We start from the raw sequence: 22,829 nt of genomic DNA on the forward strand, positions 1-22,829 counted from the left end.
ATGCCGTCGTGCCGACGGAAGTCTCCCTCGACCCTCTACTGGATCAAGAGTTCGAGGGACATCATTGAGCTGAACGTGTGCTGAACACGGAGGTGTTGTACATTCGGTACTTGGATCGGTTAGATCATGAAGACGTTCGAATACATCAACCACGTTAACATAACGCTTCCGCTTTCAGTCTACGAGGGTACGTGGACACACTCTCCCCCTCTTGTTGCTATGCATCTCCTAGATAGATCTTGCACGATCGTAGGAATTTTTTTAAAATTGCATGCTACGTTCCCCAACACATTCTAAGATAGAAGATGCAACATAAGTAATGGCAATAAGGCCATAAAAACCTCCAAAATATCTCAGTCACCTAACAACGTAATAAGGGGTGCAACATAGTCTCCTCTTAATTACAAATATTTTACCAAGGGGGTTATTTCCATTTCACTAGATTTTCTTTATCAAGTACACCATTGTTTAATAAGTGCCAAGTGAACATTATGATTATTATGTGAACTCATTATTTCCAGATCCACTTGTCGTTAGGAGCAAATGAGTCTCGTTTTAACCATTATTTATATAAAAATGTTTAGTTGAGAAAACACATTTGCTGAAAGGAAACATATTAGCCTTTAAGTGGTATTTGGTGACAATGACAGATGATAAGGGGATAATGAATATATTGAGTATATGAACACCATTTACTACCGTTGAGATGAAACAATGGTGCTTGGAGGCCCTCCCATACTAAATAGGACTCACATACCATTAAGAGGGCCACACAAGGAATAAGTGGGGTTCATACTAGAAACACATCCTAGCTCATACATGTATGCCAAAGCCAAGAAGATCATCCACGAGAATATACTTGTTACCACATATTTCATCCCGAAACCACAGATCTGCTTCGGTATAGCCTCCGGGTTTGGTCAGTTCTGTAATGGGTAACTTGGAGTATTATCCGCATGAACCTTGTAAACTCAAAAAGCCTGGAGACTCCGGACTAACCACAACGCTCTCGGTTTGTTAGAAATCATGGGTGACATGCATATTATTGTACGCACATATATGTTGTAGGAATAATTAATTATACCTGGGTTCAACCTAGCCTTAGTTAACAAGTCAACAATGGTCCAAAGTGGTCAACCAAGGTCCAAGGCATTCAACGAAAGTCCAAGTCACTTGTTATGGTGAAACAAGTTCAATGGAGGGAGAAAAGATGATACGATCAAGTCCAAGGAACCACTAAAGGCAAGGACGCCAAGTCAAGAAATGAGCCATAAATATAAGCCCAACATGGTGGAGGGGTGAATGGAATTGTCCACCACGGGCAATGGATTCATACCCTCTCCTAGCCCACCATATGCACCCATGGACTAAAGAATACTCCTAGCCCATATAGCCATATAATATAAGCCCCACCCCATGGGGATTTCTCACTTTACTCTCACTTGAATAAACTCAAGGTGGGGGTGCATTAGAGCTCCAAGACGGATTGAGGAGCTCTGGGTTTAGTCTAAGGGTACGTGTTCGACTCGGACCAATGTTGAGGGAAGGAACTTGGATATGGTACCAAAGAGGCGCGTTCGACTCAAGCATGCGCCCAAACCTCTCTCAATGCCTTCCTAACATAGGACTAGGCCACGCTTCAGTGAGACAAGTTAACCTATTAAAAAAGTGTTAAATTTGTTCATCTACGACAACCTTCGTCATTAGGCCATTGTACACACCCCACTAATCTCTTTCCTAACCAAGTTAGTAATGACACCACCTAATCAGATATTACTTTCACCGCAACAAAAAAAATATGCCCCCACGCCAAGGAGAGGGTGCCGACCAGATCCTCAAGCTTCACCATTGCTGCCACCTCCAAGCTCCCATTCCTCAATCTATAACTAACCAAAGTTTGATTTCTTGAGACAAAAATAAAGACGAACCCTAAATCTTTGATTCCACCTAGAAAATCTTGAACCCCCCAGCCCCCAAAGTTCTTTGTGTGATATATTACTCTTAGGTTTGTGCCAAACTCTAGGCGGTTTGGCATCATTCGGGAAATTCCAAGTTGTAGATTTGTGCTCCAAAAAGTTTGTGAGGGTTTTTTGTTCGCCCTAAGAACAACCACTAGTGGTGGGAGTTTAGATGCTGGTTTGTCGAGGCTCTCGAAAAAGAATGTGAGGCATTCGTTGTCACTTAAGGCATATGATGGCCTTCACCTCTCCAACAGAAATTAGCGCCCGAAGGGTGTGAACTTTGGGGATACATCTTTATCTCCAACGCATGGGGTTATTTCGTCCCCTAACCTCTAATTAGTTTGTGATTATTCCTTGCTTGCTTATTTACCTTGCATATCTTTCTTTCTTGCAATAGATCATCATACAGGGTGCTCATCTTAGTTCCATTTGTAGAGAACTTACTATTCCACAATCCCTCTAAAATCAACTAATAGAAGTAAATTTGGGTACTCACCTATTCACCCTCTCCTCTCCTCCTATTCTAAATCTTTGATCCTTAATTTACCAAAAAATAAACAACCTGTGTAACACCATAACATCATCAGGCTTGGAGGGAAGGGCCACCATATTTGGTTAAGTTTGAGTGTCCTCCTTTTTCTGAAGTGAGTTTCACTACTACTACGATTCTAGATAGCGGGAAAACTAAATGTAGTATAGAGTTTGCGATACAATTAACTTCTCAATACACAAGGCATATATCTCCCGGGTGATCTTACGGAAAGGTGTCGCTAAGCCACCAGTCCCAAAAATAGACGAGGTTACTGAACATAAACCCAAGTTCCTACCATGAAAGTAGGTAGGTTTGAACTGCAAAAGAGTTTTCACTCCGAGAATCAAATGCTCTCTTACTCACGTTAGCAACACAAGGGAGGCATATTGTATGCACTAGACCCTTGGAGATATACCAAGTGCACTAGACCACCCAATTTTTTTTAATTACGAATAGGCAGTTCATCTTTCGATAAAAGAAAAGGCAGTCAATCTGCTCCTTGAAAAAAACTGCTCCCTCATATGGATTTTTTTAGTAGAAATGTACATAAATCTTCTTCTACTACAAAAAAAATGTACAGACTCATTTTATTCACATATATAGGACGCAACAGAGATACATCCATCATCGATACAAAAAAAAAGTCCCTAAAAAAAAGAGATACATCCATCAGCATTAACCACATGTCCACATTCTAAAATGGCTTGTATACATCCTATGGCAGCCGTGCATGTTTTTCAACTTTACATTCACCCTTAATGTAAAAGAAAATACCAGATGTACATATCCACTTGCTTGGAGCCTTGGAGTAAAATAGACAGATTAATCTAATTTACAACGCTGTGTGTGTACACTCCCTCTCCCCTCTCTTTCTACATTGTATAGGAGCAGACATTTTACACAACTAACTCCTAGGGCAGAGAACTCAGATCGTAAGCAACGTATACCTATGTACATTACACATGTTGCCGACACACAGGGCATGAACCGTGGCTAGTGAGCCATTTGTCCACGCAGAGCTGATGAAAAGCATGGGAGCAATTGGGCAACCTTCTCGCCGTCTCACCACCTACCATATCCTACAAGATCAAGAATCATACTATTAACATCAGGAATCACACTATTAAGATCAGGGGTCACACTATTCAGTTGGAAAAGGAAAGATAATGATGGAAAACGACATAAAGCAAATACCAACCGCATTGCATTTAGTAGCAGGCAAAAATTGGTATGAAATCCGATAATGGCAATTGCTTTCATAAAAATCTAACCAAGACATAAGCGTGGTGGTTGTTGCACCTCTCTGCATTCATTGCCCAATCATGGTATTGCAGTTCAATGTCACAGTGAAGAAAACGGTTTGGTCCTAGGTGAGTTTTTAGAGTCATTTTGTTACAGAAGACTCTCTGAACCTTAGTCTTTAGCACAAAGTTTCGTCCTAGATTTAGTACCAGATAAATCATCACTGACAACCAGCTGGAAAATAGTAGCAACCACCTAGTGGTATGGTAGGTACTCTGCTATGGATCTCTAGCACACTGATCAAGTTACAACCACCTAGTGGTAAAGTACTAAGTACTCCCTCTGTAAACTAATATAAGAGCGTTTAGCATACTACTTTAGTATTCTAAACGCTCTTATATTAGTTTACGGAGGGAGTACTAAGTATCTAACAACCATTTATGACCTAATGGTACATAGCTTAATTTTCACCCCCTTTTATGAAATTATGGGAGCCACATTAACTTCAACATAATCTTGTTTTCCAACTCCTTGTTTTTTAGGTTCTTCTGTAAAAATGATGAACGGTTTGTTCCCCGTTTCCGTTGTTAATGAAATCGACAGTGCGCCTGTCTTTTCCTTAGGAAAAATATACAGTATTTGCCTTGAACAAAATGAAGGGCAAACTATGCAAGAGAGGTTCTCATGATAATTGTACCTGTAGACAGATGGCACAAGACAGGTCTTCACCCGATTTGCCCTGAGCCTGAGCCTGATCAGCCACCACGTAGTGCGGTAATTTCTCCAGTGCCTCCCGCGAAAGCCCTCTCGACGAAATGTCCCCGAAGATGTCGTACACATCATCGTGCCCGAAATCCGGTATGCTGAGCTGTTTGATGAAGAAAAAACCAATCCAAAATTCAGTACAGACGCAGCAACAACGCACGACGGGACCGCCATTGATTGTCTGAATCCAACACCGCCCTTTTTGCAGTGCTGGCCATTCAATCTGATTTAATTCCTTCACCAAATGCACCACACTTGACAAGCAACACTCGTGTATACATCGCCGTCGGTTTGGTGCCATTTCTCTCTCGGTTTCGTGGCGAACGTTGTCGTGGACGATGAGGTAGATAATACTGAAACTGACCTGCCAACGGTACGCCATGTGTGCCGAGGACCCGAGCTGCTGTTGCACAAACCGGGCATGGAGGAGCTGCTCTATGAAATCTGCCTGAAGAAATGAATTCATGAACTTTCTTAGAGGCGTGTGGATCTTAGCGAATAATGATACCGTAGTGTAGTTAGGGAAAGATGTGGTTGAGCTTGGGTGTAGGTACACCCACACCCACACTAATTTTGAACATCACTTTATATGGAACTAAAATAATGAGTAACATTATACAGTATATCAGAAAAATAATCAGAGGAAAACCCGACAGTATGTGGCGCATCCAAAAAGAACAAGTGGTACTCCCTCCGTCCATCTATATAGGGCCTAATGTGTTTTTAAGACCGCCTTTGACTATTGACAAGATTAATAGTACATGACATGCACAATGTAAAAATTATATCATTGAAAGCTCCTTTCACACACGAATTTAACGATGTGCTTTGTGTAAGTTGCATGTCATATATTATTATTTTAATTTAATATTTGATCAAAATTAGCCTCGAAAAACGCATTAGACCCTATATAGATGGAAGGGGGGAGTAGCAAATATGTATAAATATAAAACACATAGGATTTGCCTTTTCTACCAAATGGCACAACATATCAACATAAAATTTTACACAAATCAATATAACTTTAGCTTTTTTAGAATAAAAATCACAGCAACTAGCAGACCCTAAAGCTAAAAGGACCTACCAATAGACAATTGGATTGTGGCATAAGGCATTCAGGCCAAAAAGCAGATAGCATGTTCAGGATCACCAGATGTCATCTTGGGAAGACATTATGGAACTGATTGCCACAACAAACAATTTGAGATTCTGAATTCTGATAGCATCAAGGGGGCGGAAGAAGCTTAATGTCACTGACCATGGAGCACGTGCCGAGCCGGTCCGAGCACCAGTACGCGCGAGACGCCTCGAGAACCTCGATGGAGAGGACGGCCCCGGCGATGGCTCCCAGTCCAGCTCCCCGGAGAACGCCGCTGTCGGAGGCCCTGCCCGCCAGCGCGCCGGTGACGGCTCCGGTCAATGCTCCAGCTTAACAACACACCACAGAGCATGCACCAATCAGAATTCAGAACACATGCTCGGGGCCATGCCGGAGTGCGCCCAACAAGAACGGCCGGGCCGGCGAGAGCACGCGAGAGAGGAGGAGCTGCCAGCGACCAATTACCGAGAGCGAAGAGGCCGGTGAGCGCGCCGGAGATGACGCCGGCGATCAGCCTGGGGAGGTACACGGCGTCCACGCCGCGCTCCTCCAGCCACTCGCCCGCGGGCGCCGGCTCTCCCGCCGCGGCAACCTCCATCGACCGCCTCCGCGAGGATCGGGCGGAGAGGCAGTACGGGTTTATTTTTGGCGCCTCGGCTAGGCTCGTTGGAGTGGGCGGCGAGGGGTTCTCCGGGAGAGGAGGAGGGCCGGGAGGCTAGAGGAGATCGGCAGCGAAAGGCTCCGGCTTTAGCAGCTTCGGCGAGGGGCTTCCCGTGATGAAGTCAGTGGCGCTGCTCGGGATGAGCCGCTTTTGCGACGTCCATGGCATGCTCTCGCTTTCCTCTGTGCTTTATGTTCCTCTCTGTGTTGGTAGCGGCTTCTTTTCGGGGCAGAATTTAGGCACACTCCAAGCAACACATCTCGTGCCACGCCAGCTCTTCTTCTTACTTTACTTCACCTCGTGTGGGTATTTGTTTTTTCTTTCTTTCCTGTGTTTGAATTGGAGCCCACGTCGTGTACTGATTGGAGCGGATGGAAGGTTCTGGTTTCCATTTCCTGTGTTGCCATGAAAAGACTCGGGTCTCTTTGATTTATAAGGGAATTTGTAGGAACTCGCAAGGATGAAAATTTCATAGGAAAATTTTCTTTGGAGCCCTCTAGTTTGTACAAATGGATTCATGTTTCTACATAGGATAGGAACCAATTCCTCACATTTAAGGAAAAAATATATTAGTCTAGACTCAGTGAAAAGAATTCTTCGAGTTGTCCGTTGCGCTGGAGCCTCCCGTGGCTGGCTCCCTGGGTACTCACGAGCGTCCGATTTGTGCGTCCTTGACGGATGGGCCATGGATGTGGCCGGGGCCACCGTCATGGGGTGTTTTCCATCTCGACGGCGTGCGCCGCCACATGCGTGTCGGGCGAGGACGGGTCCGCCTGGCAGCGTCGGTGGCACCACACCAAGATGGTTCGCACGCGTGAGGCTCATGCGTGAGCTCTGCCTGACTGTGTCGTGTTGTTTCGTTCACGCGGGGCGCAACGTCATTCACCTCCTGCCCGGCCTTGCCATGTGGTGCTATGAGGGGCTTCTCTACGCGGATGGCGTTCTGCTTTTTTTCTTTTGCTCTCACCAGGTGTCGTGGTGGACGCACGGCAGATGCTAAGGGATGGCTAAAGATAGGAGGAGGCTCGAGGGCACTGGTAGGCTCCAGAAGCGAGGTTGACATGAGCGAGCGCGGGGCGCAAGACATACCCATGTTTGGGGCTCTCCGGAGAGATAATACCCCTAGTCCTGCCGAGTGTGGTTGATGTGTTTCAGTACAGAGTTGCTCCTTGAGCTGTGTTGGGGAAGAAGGAAGGATGGCCAAGGCTTTGCTGCTCCCTCTCCGTATGTGTGTGTTCTACTGATCGGTTTCTTCACCCCCGTGCATGGAGGCCTCCTGGGGGGTTTTATAGGTCAACCCCCCAGGGGTACAATAGTAATGTTACAAGGCCGTGGGGCCGGGTTGTCATTGTCCGCGAAGTCGGCGCTGGGACCCGCTGGGGGTCCGGGCTCGCCGGGTTCTCCGGGCGCGGGGCCCTCCGGGTATGGGGGCACTGTTGTCCGTCTTGTCGATCATTAGGGAGTGGTCGTGTTGAGTCGGCTACAGTGGCGCTCCGTCAGGTCGCCGCTTGCTGGCGTCATTGGTGACAATGGTTGCACTGTTGCCTCGCCGGTCCTGGTCAGCGGATAGGTGGGGCACTGTTGCCACGCCACGGCTGACCAGAGGCATGGGCGGTGTTGGGGATCGTAGCAGAAATTTAAATTTTTCTACGCATCATCAAGATCAATCTATGGAGTAATCTAGCAACGAGGGGAAGGAGAGTGCATCTACATACCCTTGTAGATCGCTAAGCGGAAGCGTTCAAGTGAACGGGGTTGATGGAGTCGTACTCGTCGTGATCCAAATCACCGATGATCCTAGTGCCGAACGGACGGCACCTCCGCGTTCAACACACGTACTGCCCCATGACGTCTCCTACGCCTTGATCCAGCAAGGGGAAAAGGAGAGGTTGGGGAAGACTCCATCCAGCAGCAGCACGACGACGTGGTGGTGGTGGAGGAGCGCGGGACTCCAGCAGGGCTTCGCCAAGCACTATGAGAGACGAGGAGGGAGAGGGGTAGGGCTGCGCCAACAGGGGAAGAACCTCGTGTGTTGGGCTGCCCCTTTGCCTCCACTATATATAGGGGGAGAGGGAGGGCTGCGCCCCCACCTAGGGTTTCCACCCTAGGGGTGGCGGCAGCCCCAATCCCCATCTGGGGTGGCGGCCAAGTGGGGGGGGGGGAGAGGGAGGCGCACCAGGCATGGGCCTTAGGGCCCATCTGCCCTTAGGGTTTGCCCCCTCTTCTCCCTAGGCGCATGGGCCTTTGTGGGGAGGCGCCCCAGCCCACCTAGGGGCTGGTCCCTTCTCACACTTGGCCCATGTATGCCTCCGGGGCCCGTGGCCCCTCCCGGTGGACCCCCGGACCCCTCCGGTGGTCCCGGAACACTACCGGTGATGCCCAGAACACTTCCGGTGGCCAAAACCATACTTCCTATATATCAATCTTTACCTCCGGTCCATCCCGGAACTCCTCGTGACGTCCGGGATCTCATCCGGGACTCCGAACAACATTCGGTAACCGCATACATACTTTCCCTATAAACCTAGCGTCATCGAACCTTAAATGTGTAGACCCTACGGGCTCGGGAGTCATGCAGACATGGCCGAGACAACTCTCCGGTCAATAACCAACGGTGGGATCTGGATACCCATGTTGGCTCCCACATGTTCCACGGTGATCTCATCGGATGAACCACGATGTCGAGGATTCAATCAATCCCGTATGCAATTCCCTTTGTCTATCGGTACGATACTTGCCCGAGATTCGATCGTCGGTATCCCGATACCTTGTTCAATCTCGTTACCGGCAAGTCTCTTTACTCGTTCCGTAACACATCATCCCGTGATCAACTCCTTGGTCACAATGTGCACATTATGATGATGTCCTACCGAGTGGGCCCAGAGATACCTCTCCGTTACACGGAGTGACAAATCCCAGTCTCGATTCGTGCCAACCCAACAGACACTTTCGGAGATACCTGTAGTGAACCTTTATAGCCACCCAGTTACGTTGTGACGTTTGGTACACCCAAAGCATTCCTACGGTATCCGGGAGTTGCACAATCTCATGGTCTAAGGAAATGATACTTGACATTAGAAAAGCTTTAGCATACGAACTACACGATCTTTGTGCTAGGCTTAGGATTGGGTCTTGTCCATCACATCATTCTCCTAATGATGTGATCCTGTTATCAACGACATCCAATGTCCATGGTCAGGAAACTGTAACCATCTATTGATCAACGAGCTAGTCAACTAAAGGCTTACTAGGGACATGGTGTTGTCTATGTATCCACACATGTATCTGAGTTTCCTATCAATACAATTCTAGCATGGATAATAAACGATTATCATGAACAATGAAATATAATATAATAATAACTAATTTATTATTGCCTCTAGGGCATATTTCCAACAGTCTCCCACTTGCACTAGAGTCAATAATCTAGTTCACATCGCCATGTGATTAACACTCACAGGTCACATCGCAAAACTTTATGTCATATCGTACATGCTGCTACCACGTTCCACTTGGAGCTATTCCAAATTGTTGCTCCATTATACGTATCCGGTATCTCTACCCAGAGCTATCCGGATAGGTGTTAAGCTTGCATCGACGTAACTCTTTACGTTGAACTCTTTATCACCTCCATAACCAAGAAATATTTCCTTATTCCTCTAAGGACAATTTTGACCGCTATCTGGTGATCCAGTCCTAGATCACCTTTGTACCCTCTTGCCAGACATGTGGCAAGGCACACATCAGGTGCGGTACTTAGCATGTCATACCGTATAGAGCCTATGAAAAGAGCATAGGGGACGACCTTCGTCCTTCCTCTTTCTTCTGCCGTGGTCAAGCTTTGAGTCTTACTCAACTTCACACCTTACAACTTAGGTAAGAACCCCTTCTTTGACTGATCTATTTTGAACTCCTTCAAAAAGATGTCAAGGTGTGCGTTCTTTGAAAGTACCATCAGGCGTCTTGATCTATCTCTATAGATCTTGATGCCCAATATGTAAGCAGCTTTATCCAGGTATTCCTTTGAAAAACACTCTTCAAACAACCGTTTATGCTTTCCAGAAATTCTACATTATTTCAGATCAACAATATGTCATCCACATATACTTATCAGAAATGTTGTAGTGCTCCCACTCACTTTCTTGTAAATACAAGTTTCTAGCAAACATTGTATAAACCTAAAAGCTTTGATCACTCCATCAAAACATATATTCCGATTCCGAGATGCTTGCTCTAGTCCATAGAAGGATTGCTGGAGCCAGCATACCTTTTAGCATCCTTAGGATCGACAAAACCTTTTGTTGTATCACATACAACTTTTCTTACGAAAACTGGTAAGAAAACTTGTTTTGACATCCATCTGTAAGATTTCATAATCGAAAAATACAGCTAATGCTATCATGATTCCGACAGACTTAAGCATCGCTACGGGTGAGAAATTCTCATCGTAGTCAACTCCTTGAACTTGTGAAAAGACTCTTTCCCACAAGTCGAGCTTCATAGACGGTAACACTACCGCCCACGTCCGTCTTCTTCTTAAAGATCCATTTATCTCAATGGCTTGCCGATCATCGGGCAAGTCCACCAAAGTCCATACTTTGTTCTGATATATGGATCCTATTTCGGATTTCATGGCTTCTAACCATTTGTCGGAATACGGGCCCACCATCGCTTCTCCATAGCTCATAGGTTCATTGTTGTCTAACAACATGACATCTAAGATAGGATTACCGTACCACTTAGGAGTAGTACATATCCTTGTCGACCTACGAGGTTCGATAGCAACTTGATCTGAAGCTTCGTGATCACTATCATTAACTTCCTATTCAACAGACGTAGGCGCCACAGAAAACATCTTTCTGTGTTGCATCACTCTCTGGTTGAAGTAAAGGTTCGACAACCTCATCAAGTTCTATCTTCCTCCCATTCAATTCTTTCGAGAGAAACTCCTTCTCGAGAAAGGACCCGTTCTTAGAGACAAACAATTTGCCCTCGGATCTGAGATAGAAGGTATACCCTACTATCACCTTTGGGTATCCTATGAAGATGTGTTTGTCCGCTTTGGGTTCGAGCTTCTCCGGCTGAAGCCTTAAGCATGGCAGCCCCAAACATTAAGAAACGACAACTTTGGTTTCTTGCCAAACCAATGTTCATACAACGTCATCTCAACGGACTTAGATGGTGTCCTATCTAAAGTGAATGCAGTTGTCTCTAACGCATAACCTCAAAATGAAAATGGTAGATTGGTAAGAGACATCATAGATAATACCATATCTCATAGGGTTCAATTACGACGTCTGGACACACCATTACATTGTGGTGTCCCAGGTGGCTTCAACTGTGAAACAATTCCACAATGTCTTAAGTGATTGCCAAACTCATAACTCAGAAAATCCCCTTTTGATCAGATCGTAGGAACATGATCTTATTGTTATGATGATTCTTAACTTCACTCTGAAATCGCTTGAACTTTTCAAATGTTTCAGACTTGTGCTTCATTAAGTAGATCTACTCAAATCGTCAGTGAAGATGAGAAAATAGCGATATCCACTGCACGCTTCAATTCTCATTGGATCACACTCATCAGCATGCATGATCTCCAACAAGTCACTTGCCCGTTTCATTGTACCTGAAAATGGGGTCTTAGTCATCCTACCTATGAGGCATGGCTCGCATGTGTCAAGTGATTCAAAATCAAGTGACTCCAAACATCCATCGACATGGAGTTTTTTCATGCATCTTACGCCAATATGACTTAAGCGGCAGTGCCACGAGAAAGTGGTACTATCATTATTAACTCTACATCTTTTGGCGTGAACATGTGTATTACCACGACCGAGATTCAATGAACCATTCACATAGGGTGCGTGACCATGAAAGGTATCATTCATGTAAAACAGAATAACCATTATTCTCTGACTTAAATGAATGACCGTATTGCAATGAACATGATCTAATCATATTCATGCTCAACATAGACACCTGATAACATGTATCTAGGTTCAATACTAATCCCGAAGGCAGATGGAGCGTGCGATGGTGATCTCATCAACTTTGGAAACACTTCCAACACACATCGTCACCTCGCCCTTAGCCAGTCTCCGTTTAGTCCGTAGCTTTTGCTTCAAGTCACCAATAATAGCAACTGAACCGGCATCCAATACCCAGGTGCTACCAGGAGTACTAGTGAGGTACACATTAATAACACGTATATACTTTGAAGTTGCCAGCCTTCTTATCTACCATGCATTTGGGGTAATTCCGCTACCAGTGACCGTTCCCCTTACAATAGAAGCACTTAGTCTCGGGTTTGGGTTCAACCTTGGGTTCCTTCACTGGAGCGGCAACTGGTTTGCCATCCATGAAGTTTCCCTTCTAGCCCTTGCCCTTCTTGAAACCAGTGGTCTTGTTAAACCATCAACACTTGATGCTCCTTCTTGATTTCTACCTTTTGCGGTCTTAAGCACCGCGAACAGCTCCGGGATCAAATCCATCCCTTGCATGTCATAGTTCATCACGAAGATCTAGTAGCTTAGTGATAGTGGCTAGAGAACTCTATCAATCACTATCTTATCTGGAAGTTTAACTCCCACTTGATTTAAGTGATTGTAGCACCCAGACATTCTGAGCACATGCTCACTAGCTGAGCTATTCTCCTCCATCTTGTTGGCAAAAGAACTTGTCAGAGGTCTCACACCTCTCAACACGGGCATGAGCCTGAAATCCCAATTTCAGCTCTTGGAACATCTCATATGTTCTATGGCGTTCAAAACATCATTGGAATCCCGATTCTAAGCCGTAAAGTATGGTGCACTAAACTATCAAGTAGTCATCAGGATGTGTCTGTCAGGTGTTCACAACATCCACAGACGACGTTGTAGGGGTTTGCACATCGAGCGGTGCATCAAAGACGTAAGCCTTCTGTGTAGCAGTGAGGACACTCCTCGGACTACGGACCTAGTCCGCATCATTGCTTACAATATCTTTCAACTTGGTCTTTCTCTAGGAACGTATTGAAACAGGGAGCTACAACGTGAGCTATTTATCTACAACATATTTGCAAAGACAATTTAGACTATGTTCATGATAATTGAGTTCATCTAATCAAATTATTTAATGAACTCCCACTCAGATAGACATCCCTCTAGTCATCTAAGTGAAACATGATCCGAGTCAACTAGGTCGTGTCCGATCATCACGTGAGACGGACTAGTCAACATCGGTGAACATCTTCATGTTGATCGTATCTTCTATACGACTCATGCTCGACCTTTCGGTCTTCCGTGTTCCGAGGCCATGTCTGTACATGCTAGGCTCGTCAAGTCAACCTAAGTGTATTGCGTGTGTAAATCTGGCTTACACCCGTTGTATTCGAACGTTAGAATCTATCACACCCGATCATCACGTGGTGCTTCGAAACGACGAACCTTCGCAACGGTGCACAGTTAGGGGGAACACTTTTCTTGAAATTTTAGTGAGGGATCATCTTATTTAAGCTACCGTCGTTCTAAGCAAATAAGATGTAAAACATGATAAACATCACATGCAATCAAATAGTGACATGATATGGCCAATATCATTTTGCTCCTTTTGATCTCCATCTTCGGGGCTCCATGATCATCGTTGTCACCGGCATGACACCATGATCTCCATCATCATGATCTCCATCATCGTGTCTTCTTGAAGTTGTCTCGTCATCTATTACTTCTACTACTATGGCTAACGCTTTAGCAATAAAGTAAAGTAATTACATGACGTTTATGTTGACACGCAGGTCATAAATAAATTAAGACAACTCCTATGGCTCCTGCCGGTTGTCATACTCATCGACATGCAAGTCGTGATTCCTATTACAAGAACATGATCAATCTCATACATCACATATATCATTCATCACATCCTTTTGGCCATATCACATCACAAGGCATATGCTGCAAAAACAAGTTAGACGTCCTCTAATTGTTGTTGCAAGTTTTTACGTTGCTGCTATAGGTTTCTAGCAAGAACGTTTCTTACCTACGCCAAAACCACAACGTGAGATGCCAATTTCTATTTACCCTTCATAAGGACCCTTTTCATCGAATCCGATCCGACTAAAGTGGGAGAGACAGACACCCGCTAGCCACCTTACGCAACTAGTGCATGTCAGTCGGTGGAACCAGTCTCACGTAAGAGTACGTGTAAGGTCGGTCCGGGCCGCTTCATCCCAAGATGCCGCCGAATAAAGATAAGACTAGTAACGGCAAGTAAATTGACAAAATCAACGCCCACAACTGCTTTGTGTTCTACTCGTGCATAGAAACTACGCACAGACCTAGGTCATGATGCCACTGTTGGGGATCGTAGCAGAAAATTAAAATTTTCTACGCATCACCAAGATCACTCTATGGAGTAATCTAGCAATGAGGGGAAGGAGAGTGCATCTACATACCCTTGTAGATCGCTAAGCGGAAGCGTTCAAGTGAACGGGGTTGATGGAGTCGTACTCGTCGTGATCCAAATCACTGATGATCCTAGTGCCGAACGGACGGCACCTCCGTGTTCAACACACGTACAGCCCGGTGACGTCTCCTACGCCTTGATCTAGCAAGGGGAGAAGGAGAGGTTGGGGACGACTCCATCCAGCAGCAGCACGACGACGTGGTGGTGGTGGAGGAGCGCGGGACTCTAGCAGGGCTTCGCCAAGCACTACGAGAGACGAGGAGGGAGAGGGGTAGGGCTGCGCCAACAGGGGAAGAACCTCGTGTGTTGGGCTGCCCCTTTGCCTCCACTATATATAGGGGGAGAGGGAAGGCTGCGCCCCACCTAGGGTTTCCACCCTAGGGGTGGCGGCAGCCCCAATCCCCATCTGGGGTGGCGGCCAAGTGGGGGGGAGGGAGGCGCACCAGGCATGGGCCTTAGGGCCCATCTGCCCTTAGGGTTTGCCCCCTCTTCTCCCTAGGCGCATGGGCCTTGGTGGGGAGGCGCCCCAGCCCACCTAGGGGCTGGTCCCTCCTCACACTTGGCCCATGTATGCCTCCAGGGCCCGTGGCCCCTCCCGGTGGACCCCCGGACCCCTCCGGTGGTCCCGGTACACTACCGGTGATGCCCGGAACACTTCCGGTGGCCAAAACCATACTTCCTATATATCAATCTTTACCTCCGGTCCATTCCGTAACTCCTCGTGACGTCCGGGATCTCATCCGGGACTCCAAACAACATTTGGTAACCGCATACATACTTTCCCTATAACCCCAGCGTCATCGAACCTTAAGTGTGTAGACCCTACGGGCTCGGGAGTCATGCAGACATGGCCGAGACAACTCTCCGGTCAATAACCAACAGCGGGATCTGGATACCCATGTTGGCTCCCACATGTTCCACGATGATCTCATTGGATGAACCACGATGTCGAGGATTCAATCAATCCCGTATGCAATTCCCTTTGTCTATCGGTACGATACTTGCCCGAGATTCGATCGTCGGTATCCCGATACCTTGTTCAATCTCGTTACCGGCAAGTCTCTTTACTCGTTCCGTAACACATCATCCCGTGATCAACTCCTTGGTCACATTGTGCACATTATGATGATGTCATACCAAGTGGGCCCAGAGATACCTCTCCGTTACACGGAGTGACAAATCCCAGTCTCGATTCGTGCCAACCCAACAGACACTTTCGGAGATACCTGTAGTGAACCTTTATAGCCACCCAGTTACGTTGTGACGTTTGGTACACCCAAAGCATTCCTACGGTATCCGGGAGTTGCACAATCTCATGGTCTAAGGAAATGATACTTGACATTAGAAAAGCTTTAGCGTACGAACTACACGATCTTTGTGCTAGGCTTAGGATTGGGTCTTGTCCATCACATCATTCTCCTAATGATGTGATCCCATTATCAACGACATCCAATGTCCATGGTCAGGAAACTGTAACCATGTATTGATCAATGAGCTAGTCAACTAGAGGCTTACTAGGGACATGGTGTTGTCTATGTATCCACACATGTATCTGAGTTTCCTATCAATACAATTCTGGCATGGATAATAAACGATTATCATGAACAATGAAATATAATATAATAATAACTAATTTATTATTGCCTCTAGGGCATATTTCCAACAGGCGGGGCATTGTTGCCTCGGTCATCGTCCGTCTGGGATGGGACAGGAGCTGACCCATCGCCAGGTTGAGGAACGCGCCAAGGGTGGAGCTGGCTTGTTGGCGAAGTCGTGACGTGTCGGGTTCAGCCGTCTTGAGCTGGTTGTTGGGGCCGAGTCTAGGAGTCTGGCCGGGTTGCGGAGTTCGGTCGGGTCGAGCGACCCGGCCAAGCGTGAGCCGGCTCGAGGGGCGTTGTTGGCCCCGTTGTTTTTGAAAAGGATCCAGGTTCCGTTACCTGCCTGGGGTTCATCTCCCCGATGGTAGTCCCCGAAGCTGTGAAGGTCCGCCGTCTTCGGATGGGAGGGCCTTCACAGTTCCCCCCCCCTGAGGTGGTGAATTTTGCGGCCGCCGGGTTCGGCTACACCCACTGCGTGCCGGCTTCCGGAAGACGGATTGCAGTACCCCGGCAGGGGCGGGAAACCGAAGAGTCTGTCGAATCTTGGGGTGATCTTTTGAACTTCGCGCGGACGCCACGTGGCGCTCGGAAGCTGTAGAGGCCGGACAGGCCACGCGCGCGATAGGATGGGCGACGCACTGGGGGCCCGCGGCCGTGCGCCCTCGGCCCACGCGCGTGGATTTATTGCGGCGTCCGTGGGCCAGTTGCCGTTCTCGATGCAGTTACTGCGCGCGTACATGCGCAATTATTGCGGGGCAGTGGGAGGGGCGAGCGCAAACGATCCCACTTCCCCACGTTTTGACTTGTGGGCTATAAATTGGGGGAGGGGGGCGGCGGCAGTCATTCTCGCATGCACCCCCTTCTTATTCCTTCCTTCCTCTGCTTCTTGCGACCGCCGCGCACCGCGGCGCCAGCTGCCTCGAGTAGAGCTTCGTCGTTATCTTCTTCCTTTCCCTCTTTCGCCTTCGTCCATGGCACTGCCGTCGGGCTCGTGGATTGGCTCGACCGGCACCCCCGATGACATCGCCTATCTTCGCACCTCCAGGCGCTTGCTGGGGAGACGGAGGTTGTCGTGCGCCTGCCGCAGGGCGAGCAAGAGCCGTGGGGCGAGGGAGAGCCGCGGCCAAAGGGCACGGAGCGCGTAGTCTTCTACCCGCACTTCAAGCGCGGGTTCGAGCTTCCGACGAGCACCTTCTTCAACGACTTTCTGGAGTTCTTCGGGCTCCAACCCCACCATCTTGGCGTCGGCGCCATCGTGCAACTCTTTGGCTTTGTTACCCTCTGCGAGGGGTACCTGGGGGTCGAGCCTTCGATCCACCTTTGGGTGCGTTTCTTCTCCTTGAAGCAGCAGGGGCCGAGGGCCGGGGAGATGTCTTAGTGCGGGGCCGCCGTCATCTCCAAGCAGTCGGGCGCTGATTGCCCGAAGATGCCGCTGGTGGATTCTGTCAAGAAATGGCAGAATTCCTTCTTCTACGTCCGCAACCTCGGTGTGGACCACGTCAACTTGCCGCCCTTCGTCAACTTGCTGCCGAAGGAGAAGAAGAACTGGGGTTATTACCCCAAGCACCCATCATAGGAGGTTCTCAACCTGTGCGAACGGGCGTCAGTGATGAAGGAGCGGGAAGGGCTCACCGGCACCGACTAATCGCCACCTTCATCAGGCGCCGAGTGCTGCAGCTGCAGTAGCACAGCCATCTCATTGGCGAGATGACGGGGCTTCAGGACCCCACCCGCATGTCGAACTTGCGGCTGGGGGCGGACCAGGTCGCCCGTAGGGTCAAAGACATCTCCAACGCCAACCCGCGGGACCTCTGGGAGTTCGGGAAGTCTCCGCAGCCAGGCGAACCCGGCGCCCGTGGTGAGTCCATGGTCTCCATACTTTGCTGCTACTAATCTTCTTGTCCGTCCCGACGCGACGCGGGAGATAGTTCTGAACGCCATTCGACATCCTTATGACCGGGCACGGACGCAGGTGGCCCGTGCTGTCTCGGAGGAGCCCGAGGCCCACAGCGGAGGGGAGGGGGCGACCGCCGACGCGGGCGTGGGGTGCCGTGTGGGTAAGCTTGTCTCCATTTCTTCGAGTTGCTCCGGGATGGTCTTGGCGATGCTGACATGAGTTGTTGTTGCGGTGGTGGAGGCGGCGCGGCCGGAGCCGGGTCGTCTCAGGGGCGGCGGCGGCGAGTCGGCCACACGGGAATGATAGCGTCGCGCCGCGGGCCTCGGCTGCGGAACGCTCGGCGGAACCGGCTGGTGGCGCGAAGCCGCCCGCCAAGAGGAGGTGCGGCGCTCCGTAGGAGAGGGCGGCAAGGCCCACCGTTTTGGTGGTGCCGGGGTGAGTTTCCTTGCTTGAATCGAGTGGCCGAGCTGCTCTGCTTGGCTCTTGTGTTTTTACTCTGTCTTTTATTTCAGGTCACCGATCTCGTTGGAGGTGGCGGCGGCAGACGCTGCATCCAATGAGGGCGCCGCGTTCCGGAGGAGCCGGTCCGGCACCGTTGACCGAGACGAGGAGGAGGAGCGGGCGGAGGCGGCGGATCCGGACCTCGGTCTGGACCCGGCCGACGCTGAAAGCCAGGCCTGGCGAGACTGGAACCAGGCCGTGGCGAAGCTGGAGGCGGCGTCGACCGAGGCCTGGGTTAACGTCGCATCGACGTGGGCGCGGGCCAGCGAGGGACCGTCGTGGCCGAAGATGTCGGCGGGGACGGTGGCGGCGGCAACGGTCTTCGTGCCGGCATCGGGGGAGGGCACGGCCGGGATGGCCGTGCGGACGTGATGAACCTCGACCAGGAGGTAGTGGTGCTTGAGGACGGCACCCAACCGTGGACCGACGTGGTCGAGCGGGCGGGGGCTGGCGGAGGCAGCGGCGACGCCGTCTTGAGGGAGGCGCCGCGGATGGCGCCGGAGGAGGCTCCCCAGCATCGGTGGTGGTGGGGCTGCAGGCCACCACGGACACCGAACCAGCGATGGCGCCGGAAGGTGTGCCACAAAGGGCACCGGCCGCGGTGGAGGCGGCCAGTGGAGAGCGCGCCCTGGTGCTCAGGTCATGGGCGCGCCGGACCGTTGGGTCGCAGCCGATGCGGGGCGGGCCCAACAAGGTCTTCTTCGGGCCTCTGACCCAGGAGGAGGCGGCGAATGATACGTCTCCAACATATCTATAATTTTTGATTATTCCATGCTATTATATTATCCGTTTTGGATTTTTAATGGGCTTTATTATACAGTTTTATATTATTTTTAGGACTAATCTACTAACCCAAGGCCCAGTGCAAATTGTTGTTTTTTTTTGCCTATTTCAGTGTTTCGCAGAAAAGGAATATCAAACGGAATGAAACCTTCGGGAGAGTTATTTTTGGAACAAATGTGATCCAGGGGACTTGGAGTAGACGCCAAGAAAGGAGCGAGGAGGCCACGAGGCAGGGAGGCGCGCCTGCCCCCATGGGCGCGCCCCCACCCTTGTGGGCCCCTCGCAGCTCCACTGACCTACTTCTTCCTCCTGTATATATCCATATACCCCAAAAACATCCAGGAGCACCACGAAACCCTATTTCCACCACCGCAACCTTCTATACCCAAGAGATCCCATCTTGGGGCCTTTTCTGGAGCTCCGCCGGAGGGGGAATCAATCATGGAGGGCTTCTACATCAACACCATAGCCTCTTCAACGATGTGTGAGTAGTTTACCATAGACCTTCGGGTCCATAGTTATTAGCTAGATGGCTCCTTCTCTCTCTTTGGATCTCAATACAAAGTTCTCCTCGATCTTCTTGGAGATCTATTCGATGTAATTCTTTTTGCGGTGTGTTTGTCGATATCCGATGAATTGTGGGTTTATGATCAAGATTATCTATGAATAATATTTGATTCTTCTCTGAAATCTTTTATGTATGATTTGTTATCTTTGCAAGTCTCTTCGAATTATCAGTTTGGTTTGGCCTACTATATTGATCTTTCTTGCAATGAGAGAAGTGCTTAGCTTTGGGTTCAATCTTGCGATGTCCTTTCCCAGTGACAGCAGGGGCAGCAAGGCACATATTGTATTGTTGCCATCGAGGATAAAAAGTTGGGGTTTATATCATATTGCTTGAGTTTATCCCTCTACATCATGTCATCTTGCCTAATGCGTTACTCTGTTCTTATGAACTTAATACTCTAGATGCATGCTGGATAGCGGTCGAAGTGTGGAGTAATAGTAGTAGATGCAGAATCGTTTTGGTCTACTTGTCGCAGACATGATGCCTACATACATAATCATGCCTAGATATTCTCATAATTATGCACTTTTCTATCAATTGCTCGATAGTAATTTGTTTACCCATCGTAATACTTATGCTATCTTGAGAGAAGCCACTAGTGAAACCTATGGCCCCCGGGTCTATCTTCCGTCATATAAGTTTCCAATCTATTTTACTTTGCAATCTTTACTTTCAATCTATATCATAAAATTACCAAAATATTTATCTTATTATCTGTATCAGATCTCACTTTTGCAAGTGACCGTGAAGGGATTGACAAGCCCTTTATCACGTTGGCTACAAGGTTTTTATTTGTTTGTGTAGGTGCGAGGTGACTTGCGTGTAGTCTCCTACTGGATTGATACCTTGGTTCTCAAAAACTGAGGGAAATACTTATGCTACTTTGCTGCATCACCCTTTCCTCTTCAAGGGAAAACCAACGCAGTGCTCAAGAGGTAGCAAGAAGGATTTCTGGCGCCGTTGCCGGGGAGATCTACGCACAAGTCAAGACATACCAAGTACCCATCACAAACTCTTATCCCTCGAATTACATTATTTGCCATTTGCCTCTCATTTTCCTCTCCCCCACTTCACCCTTACCGTTTTATTCGCCCTCTTTTTCCGTTCGCCTCTTTTTCGCTCGCTTCTTGTGTGCTTGTGTGTTGAATTGTTTGTTGCGATGGCTTTACCAAAAAGTATTGATCCTCACCTTAGAAGGTTGGAAGAAATTGAAAACAACGTTAGAAGTTTTATGTCTTTGTAGTTTGAGCATAATAATTTCTTCAGAAACGAGCTTAAAGAACAAAAAAGTTTTATGGGGTACATGAATAAAGAACTCGATGACATGTCTAAAGAATTTTATGGTCTGAAATCTCAGTTCGCTCATCTTGAAAAGTTAATAGCCCAAATTTCGGGTAAGTAGGCCACCTTAGTAAATAAGATGGCCGCCAAACCGGAAGAACTTGATGATAATAAGGATGAAGATCTAAAAGTGATTGATGTGTCTCCTATTAAATCTTTGTTTTGCAATATGAATCTTGATAATGATGGGACTAGAGATGAGTCAACTTTAGTTAAAAGGTGTCCCAATGATTTGGAGTTTTTAGATCTTGATGCAAAAATTAATCAAAGTGGGATTGAAGAGGTCAAAACTTTACTTAGCAATGAACCCACTATTTTGGATTTTATGGGATTTAATTATGATAATTGCTCTTTGATAGATTGTATTTCTTTGTTACAATCCGTGCTAAATTCTCCGCATGCTTTGTCGGTGTTCTAGGAACGGGGGTCCCCAGACTTGCCTGCCTGCGGCCCACGGCGTGGCTCTGCGAGCAGGCCCGTACGGCCCATCTTTACCAGCAAGGACTCAAGACCCTCACGAGGGACCAAGCCTCGTGAGGGGGGCGACACGAGACCTCCTCAGGAGCAGCCTCACCAGGCAGGCTGGTGAGGGGCGGAGAGATCAAGGCCAGGCAAACCTCGCGAGGTTCCAATGACGTGAGCCATGACGACTAAGACCAGGCGGGCGCCAGCGCGCACAATGTTCTTGTTTCCTCTTTGGTGCTAAGGGGGCAAGCGCAGGCGCGGAGTACCGAGGCGTCAAGCAAAGATTTCCATATTGGTGCAACGAGACCAAGACCAGCAGGACGGCAAGACGAAGGTCACCGTGGAGCCCAAGACGGCGTCACCACCAGAGCCTTTGGCAGGCGAAGACCACTTTTGTCAGGATAAGTTGTACTAGATGTCCCCTTTCGAATTGGCCGTTGTTGGCTCCCTTTCCGCTCAATATTTGGGAGAGGACCAGGGCCTCTACAAGTAGGACTAGCCACCACCATAGCTAGGGGGATGAAACAGATCGAGATAAACCAGGACAACCACAAGTTCGCCGAGCACAAGAACACCTCTCCTCAGGAGGCGGTTCTTCCCCTTGTATTGTTCATCCTCAGCCCTAGAGGAAATCCACCATCACACACTGGAGTAGGATATTACACCACAACGGTGGCCCGAACCAGTATAAATCTTGTGTCCTTTGTGTTGCGAGTTCGTCGAGTTAGCCCGTAAGATCTTAGCAAAGCTAGGACGTGGATCAGTAAGGGAGATCTTCACGCACATCCCAGTGTTCGAACCTAGAGGGTTTTGTCGGAACCCGTGATCCGACATTTGGTGCGCCAGATAGGGGTGCGCCGAGGCTTCCCTTCCGTCGCTCTATGTTCTGTTGCTTCATCGTCTCCATGGTGGACGCTCGCCGCGCTCGCGCCGAGCGCCGGGCTGCCCTCACCACCCGCATCGCTCAGACCACT

General features: G+C 48.5%; 1 protein-coding gene across 1 annotated transcript; it reads right to left on the minus strand.

Annotated features, from left to right (window-relative positions):
- Positions 1 to 3,066: 3,066 nt before the first annotated feature.
- On the minus strand, positions 3,067 to 6,518 carry LOC123128387 (NEP1-interacting protein-like 2). Its single transcript, XM_044548370.1, has 5 exons — positions 6,065 to 6,518; positions 5,759 to 5,928; positions 4,865 to 4,948; positions 4,433 to 4,603; positions 3,067 to 3,572 (listed from the first exon to the last, which is right to left on the minus strand). The coding sequence occupies exons 1-5, from the start codon at positions 6,195 to 6,197 to the stop codon at positions 3,450 to 3,452; spliced, it is 681 nt and encodes a 226-aa protein (XP_044404305.1). The 5' UTR covers positions 6,198 to 6,518; the 3' UTR covers positions 3,067 to 3,449.
- Between the last annotated feature and the right edge of the window lie 16,311 nt (positions 6,519 to 22,829).

This window comes from Triticum aestivum, chromosome 6A (genome assembly GCF_018294505.1).
Source record: "Triticum aestivum cultivar Chinese Spring chromosome 6A, IWGSC CS RefSeq v2.1, whole genome shotgun sequence".
Classification (NCBI taxonomy): Eukaryota; Viridiplantae; Streptophyta; class Magnoliopsida; order Poales; family Poaceae; genus Triticum; species Triticum aestivum.